This window comes from Vigna angularis, chromosome 8, assembly GCF_016808095.1.
Source record: "Vigna angularis cultivar LongXiaoDou No.4 chromosome 8, ASM1680809v1, whole genome shotgun sequence".
Classification (NCBI taxonomy): domain Eukaryota; kingdom Viridiplantae; phylum Streptophyta; class Magnoliopsida; order Fabales; family Fabaceae; genus Vigna; species Vigna angularis.
The window spans coordinates 3,343,938-3,352,491 of record NC_068977.1 but is presented as its reverse complement, the minus strand read 5'-3'; the positions used below and the strand labels follow the sequence as shown (position 1 = coordinate 3,352,491).

General features: G+C 36.6%; 1 protein-coding gene across 1 annotated transcript; it reads left to right on the top strand.

Moving 5' to 3' along the window:
- Window positions 1-5,254: 5,254 nt before the first annotated feature.
- LOC128193550 (syntaxin-related protein KNOLLE-like) lies at window positions 5,255-6,574 on the top strand. Its single transcript, XM_052867253.1, has 2 exons — window positions 5,255-5,874; window positions 5,958-6,574. Exons 1-2 carry the CDS (start codon window positions 5,348-5,350, stop codon window positions 6,382-6,384), a joined length of 954 nt encoding a protein of 317 aa, XP_052723213.1. The 5' UTR covers window positions 5,255-5,347; the 3' UTR covers window positions 6,385-6,574.
- The last annotated feature ends 1,980 nt before the right edge of the window (window positions 6,575-8,554 follow it).

Below are 8,554 nucleotides of genomic sequence, written 5' to 3'. Positions count from 1 at the left end.
TAAGCAAGAGTACGAACGCTAAAGACAACCGTCATTGAGACCGAGCGTTCAAATGAAGGACTGAGCGTTCGAGTGAAGACCGAACGCTCATTAAACAATATAAACCGAACGCTCACTAACACATTACATGACCGAACGTTGACATAAAATGACCGAAAGTTCACTAACATAAAACATAACCGAACGTTCACTAACACATAACATGACCGAACGTTCACTAACACAACATGACCGAACGGTCGAGGCTGAGGGTTGCCGAACGTCATTGAGATATGGAGAGATACACGCACGGTTAAGGACGAACGGTTTCTCAGTGTAGAGGACGGACGGTCCGGCAGGCTAGACGAACGTTTGCACTGGGAGTAGTCGTATGGCTCGGTTGCTAGTGGATGACCGAGCGGTTGAAGTTGAGAATTGACGAACGTCAACGAAAACGAACGGTCGAACGGTTGAGAACGAGCGGCAAAACGCAGGAACGCCTGAAGCTAAAGAAATGCCGAACGTCACGAGATATGGAGATGAGAAGAGCATGGTGGAGGACGAACGACGCACAGGAGAGGACGAACGGTCGTAAAGCTACAGCAAGAGGCCGAACGCTCTTTTTGCTCTTTTTTTTTTTATTTTTATTTTTATTATTATTATTTTTTATTTTTTATTTATTATTTTTTTTTTTATTTTTTTTTTATTTGTTTTTTATTTTTATTTATATTTTATTCTTGATGAAAAGAAATTTATTAGTCAATCAGGACGAAATTGGGTGTTGACAATATGGAATGGTATTGTTGGGGGTATGATTTCACCTACTTCATTCTTATATATAGAAAATCACTTCCTCTTCATTAATATGCAAATGTCAATCTACTAAATTACTCAAACCCAATCCCTTGGTAGAGAGAGCCTAGACTTCCTTATTAGGCTCCAATCCCTTGGAAGACCTAACAATTATTTCCGCATTAAGAATTGAGATCTAAGACAACCAAAGGTCATAATTCTATCCCTAGATACTATTTCCTTTAGGTGTTTAATCCAAGTCCAGATTTACACAACATTTCCCAATATCAAGCAAACCCTAAAATCATGTAACGGGTAGAACCTTCACAACAAGCATTAAGAAAAGGAATTAAACACTAACAATCAATGAAAGAGGCATAAATTCATTCAAAACATAGTAGTTTACATAAGATTTCAATGGCTACATCAATCCCCCAACAATAATGAAACTAACTCTCCATGAATAGAGAGCTCAAGCTTACAACAATGGTGGAAATGGAAGAAGGAAGAAGACCCAAGGATGAAGAAGGACTGTTCCCACAGCTCCTCGCTCGCCTCCAAGAGCTCCAATTGAGAGAAAACGGGTCTGGGCAGCCAAAGATCCTTTCCCCTTCGCAAAAACTGTGTCCACTGAAAGTGGACGAGCGTCCTGAGCGTTTCTATATTGGACGAGCGTCCTATTCTCCTCGCCGAACGTCCGCTGAGCATCTCGCTGACGAGCGTCCACTGCGCTTTGGACGAACGAGCGTCCTCTTCTCTCTTTGTTGGACGAGCGTCCTGAATCTTGGACGAGCGTATGGACGATCGTCCTCTGTTATACCTGACCGAACGTCCACTTCCTCTCTGGACGAGCGTCCTCTGTGTTTCTAGGACGAGCGTCCTCTCTGTTTTGTGGACGAACGTCCTCCATGAACTTCTGGACGAGCGTCCTCTTCTCCTGAGCGAGCGTCCTCTCATGCGTGCACATTGGACGAGCGTTCATTTTTCTCTGAGCGAGCGTCCTCGGGCGTCCACACTGGGCGAGCGTTTCTGCATTTGTACTTGTTCCTTGTGGTTGGTTTAGCCCTATACATTGTTGGAGACTCTTCCAAGCTCATTATTAGCTACAAAATAAGGGATTATTGAAGAAAGTATATCAAAGTAGCCTGAAACACAATTATTCAGAAAACAAAGACAAAAGAAGAGGATTAAACAAGTTATATGTTATAAAGGAGTTGATTTTGTTACTAAAATGATGCTTAGATAATAGTAAAAATTAGCATTATCACATACCAGATGATGCATTAGATGATTCGATAGATAAGAGATAAGAAGCTTTTGATGAAGAAAAATGGTCTAATGATTACATGTTTTCCAAATAAAGATTGAGAAGAAAGATAAGAGTTGTGGAAAGGTATGAAAATTGAGAGCTTAATGCATACTCTTTAGTGGTTGCTATTGAGGTGTTAAACAATGAACAATGTAGTGTATCTTCTACAAGTAAAGAGAGGTTTCAATGGTTAGACACCATGAATGAGGAGATGAAGTCACATTATCCAAACAATATCTATATTCTTTGTTCGTACTAAGGCAAGATGACAATAAACAACAAAATGCAATGACAACACAAAAATAAGAAGAAAAACAATGTTAGGAGAAGGAAGAGAAAAACAAGAACAAAAAGAAAAGATAATGAGAAATGAAAATGAAGAAAAAAATGAATCTCAATGAAGACTATAATGAAAAAAATCGTAAAATTACACAAGTTTTAGGTATAAGATAATAAAAATTTATAGTTGTGCAAATAATTTAAAAAATATTACCATGTTTTAAAAGACTTAGTTTATTTTTCAAATTGAAGCCTATTTATTAGCTTAAATTACATCATCTTTTTTATTAGCGTGTGACTTTAATATGCATAATGTTTTACTAATTTTATCTTTTATTAATATATTTATGTTATTATTTTATCTTTTAAGTTTTTGAAATACTTTTTAAACCCAATTAACCATTTTTAATAAAAATTATAAATTTTATTATTTTATATTTTAAGTTTTGTAAATATTCTTTTAAAAAACCTGTTGTTTGTTAGAAGTTGAATCACTCTCTCCTCTCGTGGGCCTCTCTTTTTTTCCCGCTGGCATGAGGAAAGAGTCATTCCACTAGCTTTTATTGTGAAAATAAAATTGTGGGTGCTCTTTCCCTTTTGAATGAGTATTTTTTAATATCTAATAATATTTTTTAAAATCTAATAATATTTTTTAATAATTATAATAAAATTTAATCTTTTATCTTTTTATAACGAGGAAAAAAAAGTAAATAAAGAATATTTCAGAAGAGGCTTTTTTATTAAGATAAAGAACAAAGTTGATTGTATTATGCAAATAAAAAGTATACACATGGAGACGAAATCTTTTACTTGAAGAGCAATGACGAATCTTACTTGCTAAAGACAAATATTGAATGAACTGTAAACACGTAAGTACTCTCTGCTTTTGGGTGAAAAACACTCTCTTATTAATTCAAATAACAGATGATAGGCTTTATAGCCTTACAGCAGCAAAGAAAACAAACTCTCTAACAAAAGAAAACCAACTCTGCACGTTTCTGCACGTGGACAGTTTTCTAAACAGACTCTGCACTATATCCCTAAATAATAGGTCAATATTTGACCATAATATTTAGGTTTAATCCTTTACTACATCCCTATTTATGTACGAATTTCTCAATTGGGTCCTCGTTTTTTAAAGTGTATCAAAATGGTCCTTAATTTTGAAAATTGATATCTGTTTCGGTGGAAAGTTTTGGGGACCGAGAGACTAACCTGCTGACGCGTCTGGGCCGCTCGCTCGCCTCCAAACTCCTACTGTTGGCCAATCGGTGTTGGCGCAAGCCCATCGGTCTCCTTCTTGACGAGGGTGGATGTACCTGCAAAAGATACTCCGACGCTCAAGTTAGGGGTGTGATTTTGAGGAGCCTCGGCTCTTAGTTGAATGTTTTGTGAATGATTTTCACTATTGAGTATTTGAGAGTAGCGTAGAGTGAATAATGCGTAAGTGGAACGTACCTGGCTTTTGGCCCTGGCTTTGTATTTATAATTTATCTCATGGATCCTAAGCTGATATAAGCCCAACAAAATATAAACAGAATAAGATATAAACAGATTACCTGAATATCCGGTTGGTTGTTTGTAACCACTCAGTTAATATTTTATACTATACAATATCAATTGAGTCCTTTCCGTTAAGTTGGCTGGACGGCGTTAAAAAAATTGATGAGTGGATGCTGAGATGACGAACGAACGCTCGTCCACCAGCGAACGAACGCTCGTCCACCAGCGAACGAACGCTCGTCCACCAGCGAACGAACGCTCGTCCACCAGCGAACGAACGCTCGTCGACTACCGAACGAACGGTGGTCCAGTGTGGAACGAACGGTCGTCCAGCAGTAAGAGGTCGACGACCGTTCGTTCGCTGGTGGACGAGCGTTCGTTCGCTGGTGGACGAGCGTTCGTTCGCTGGTGGACGAGCGTTCGTTCGCTGGTGGACGAGTGTTCGTTCGTCATCACAGCATCCACTCATCAATTTTTTTAACGCCACCAGCCAACTTAACGGAAAGGACTCAATTGATATCAATTTTCAAAATTAAGGACCATTTTGATACACTTTAAAAAACGAGGACCCAATTGAGAAATTCGTACATAAATAGGGATGTAGTAAAGGATTAAACCTAATATTTAAGTACAAAATTAAAAACTGAAACTGACATTTAATTACTAATAAAACAGAAATTAATCTTTATTTACTAATATGAACTAGATAAATTCTAATGAATAAAAACGGCAAATAACTCATTTCGTTTTTTAAAAATACTACACGTTCTCACTTTTGTCACTAAGAAGCGAAATATTTATTTTAGTTAGTAGATAAAAAAGTTCTTCAATTATATTTGTTTTCTAATTTTTTAAAATTATTTTATCATAAAAGTATATTTTTAATGACCAATTTTGTTATATATTTTATTTAGAAACTAAATTAGATATTTTATTTTTTCAAAGAATAAATTATTTAATTTTTTACATATTTAATTTAGAAAATAAATTAGAATTTTTTTTTTCAAAGATTAAATTATTCACTTACCAAAAAACTCCCCCGAAATAGAATTAGAATCTATCCTCTTTTTATTTTTATTTTTTATCAATCTACTATATTACTGGTCCTCCCATTATATCATTCTTTTCAGCCCAACTTTTTCTCTTAGGAGATTCAATCTTTATGTAGTTGACTGTTAAAGCTCATTTAACCCGTGCTTGTCTAACCTAAACAAAATACAATTCAATTCAAAAAGTAATTTAATATTATTAACTCGCTGAATAATCGAAAATTCGAAAAATAGCCGTTGAGGCTTGTGGTAGTGAAAACTTCCAACGGCTACTTTCCGAAAAGAAAAAAAAACTATCCGTTACCCTTTCACAACTCATAAAACTCCACGAACTTTCCTCCTACGGTTCATCAACATCCTTTCTATTATCGTCTTCACTCATTCTCTTTTACTCTAGTTTTGCTTGCACATATCAAAATCAATTTCTGATCCCAAAATGAACGATCTAATGACCAAGTCCTTCACCAGCTACGTGGATCTAAAGAAAGCTGCGATGAAAGACGTTGATTTGGAAGCGGGTATGGCTGTTCCTCCCGATGTGGAACTCACCTCTTCCATAACCCTCTTGGACACTGACATGGGAATCTTCTTGGAAGAAGCTGAGAAGGTGAAGACTGAAATGGGGTCCCTCAGAGACATCCTCGGCAGCTTGCAGCAGGCCAACGAGGAGAGCAAGTCTCTGCATAAGGCTGAGGAGCTCAAAGCACTAAGGAGCAGGATCAACGCCAACATTGTTGCAGTCCTAAAGAAGGCCAGGGCGATTCGGACCCAGCTCGAGGAGATGGACCGGGCCAACGCCGCCAACCGGAGGCTCTCCGGTCTCAAGGACGGCACGCCGGCCATCTACCGTACCCGGATCGCTGTCACCAATGGACTGAGGAAGAAGCTGAAGGAGCTGATGATGGAGTTCCAGGGGTTGAGGCAGAGGATGATGAGTGAATACAAGGATACTGTGGGGAGAAGGTAAATAATCTACACACTTTCTATATCTATATTCAATCATGTTTGTTTTTTACCCTCATGTTCTTGAATGCTTTATCTATTAGGTACTTCACAGTGACTGGGGAGTACCCAGATGAGGAGGTGATTGAGAAGATCATTGCAAATGGTAATGAGGAAGAGATTTTAGGGAAGGCGATTCAGGAGCATGGGAGAGGGAAGGTTCTGGAAACTGTGGTGGAGATTCAGGATAGACATGATGCTGCTAAGGAAGTGGAGAAGAGTTTGCTGGAGCTGCATCAGGTGTTTCTGGACATGGCTGTGATGGTTGAGGCACAGGGTGAGAAAATGGATGACATTGAGCATCATGTGTTGCACGCTTCGCACTATGTTAAGGATGGGACCAAGAATCTCCACACTGCAAAGCATTACCAGAAGAATAGCAGGAAGTGGATGTGTATTGGGATCATATTGCTACTCATTCTTATTCTGGTTATTGTTATTCCTGTTGCCACCAGTTTAAGCGGTTCTTGAGTGTTTTTGGTTATGGCATTTTATGGAGGGATTCGGGTTTGAATGATTCTTCTTGATTCATCAGTCCCATATTTATGCTCTTTTGTAAATTTTGTTTTCCTTAGTACTCTATGTATGATTCATCTTGTATTTTTGGCAGAAGTTAAGGTTACTATTTATACAATTTAATAGTAAACTGCATCTTTAATTATCCAACATTCTATCCAACATTCTTTAAAGAATGTTGGATAATTAAAGATACAGTTTACTATTAAATTGTATAAATAGTAACCTTAATTTCTGCCAAAAATACAAGATGAATCATACATAGAGTACTAAGGAAAACAAAATTTACAAAAGAGCATAAATATGGGTATATATATATATATATATATTTGTGTGTGTGTATATGGGGTCTTATTTCAGAGAATTTGTACATAACCAATACAGTGGTTTATTAACAGAATTCAAGAAACATGTATGTGAAAAATCTTCAAAAGAGTGGTCCAAATCTTAACAGTAGTGTGTCCAAACTCGTATTAAACTCTTAACAGTGTGTCCAAATCTTAACACATTTCTAAACTTTTTGAAATGAACAACAAAGATAAGAAAATGAAGTGCTTCCACAACATTAAAAGTCTTTTATTTTATTCTAATAAATAATTAGTATAATATCCTAATTGTAAAATTTGAGACTTGTTCAGAAAATAATGAAAAATATGTTTTTCATAATTCTATTTAGATCGATAATATTTATAGGATTATTGATGACATCATTAATTTGAATTATAGTGATTATGGTATTTATTTGATAAAGATTAACAAATATAATTTATTAAATAATTAGATATATAAATGACGAATTAACTAAATGGCGAAGTATCAATGGTTAAGTAACCTTAAAAATTATCAATAGAAAAAAGCCAGGTAAAAAACATGTAATAATAATTTCATTAGGCTTAATTAATTTAGAAAGAGTAAAGAATAAAAAAAAAAGATTTCTTGATTTTTTGTAAGACCTTGGAAAATTAGACCAGCCTCCCCCTGTTAAATCACAATGAATGCACTGGAAACCTTCTCTGATTCATTAAAAACCCACTACCTTAACTCTGCAACTTCTGCCAAGTGTCACAAGGGGAATGCTCTGAAATTTGTAGTGGAAGACAAGTGTCCGTGTGTGAGAGAACGTCCGTTTGACTTGGGAAGAAAACCAATTTTCCTGAAAAACCTTCTTCCCACTCTCTGCATGCATTCTTCTTCTTCCTCAAAACCCAACTTTTCATTTTCTCCACCTTCTCTCTAGAAAGCCTTCAACTTCTCTCTAATGCTACTCACCGTTCTTCTCCGTTCGACATTCAGAAACCGTAGAACCATTCTTCGTGTCGTGAGCTTCGTTTTGAACCGATCACCTCAACGTTCTGATACTGGTAAGTCTCTCTTCTTCGTCGAACGTTTTCTGTCTCATGCAAAGCCAAATCCTGGTTGCATGAAGGGTTAAGTTCTTAGTATTTCTTGGTTTTTATGGTTAGATCGGGTTGGAAGAATTAAGTGATCCTGTGTGAGTAGAGAACTGTTAGCGGACGAACCAAACACCTTGAGTTAGGACGTTCACTTCTGATCCAGGTAAGGGAAGCTTATTAAATTTAATTCGTATGTTTGTCTTGTACTGTATGAACATTACGTGTGTCGCATGAAGTATGAACTGTGTTATTTGATTGTTGGTATATGATCATAAGTATGAGGTGTATATTGGTTGAGTATGCATGGTCGAACGTTGTTGTACTGCATGAACATGGTATATGTTGGTTGAAATGTATGATATGAGTGATACGTGTGAATATGAAATATACATGCTTATAAGCAGTGAACGTAAGTGAAACTTGAATATCAAATTCCCTATGATAACGTATGTCCGACATTAAACGGTTCTCGACCGTTTGGTGTTCCAGTAAACTTCTTTGAATTGGAATACTTTCATTTGGAAGGATTCTGGTCGAGCATGATCTATGTAGGTCTTTTATTTAGAGCTCATAATGAGCAGTGTCGATCTTACACATAGTAATCGTGTTGGGTAGTGCTCGGTCTTACACTAAGCGCTCTTCTTCTTTTCTTTACTCTTTTCTGGAAAAATCCTTGATAATACAGATCATTCATCTGTGTCGACCAACAGTGTCGAGCGTCCTTGATAATA

Coding starts and splice junctions, on each gene's coding strand:
- LOC128193550 (XM_052867253.1), top strand. CDS start 5,348: ATGAACGATCTAATGACCAAGTCCTTCACCAGCTACGTGGATCTAAAG. Junction 5,875..5,957: donor AAGGATACTGTGGGGAGAAG/GTAAATAATCTA, acceptor TTTATCTATTAG/GTACTTCACAGTGACTGGGG.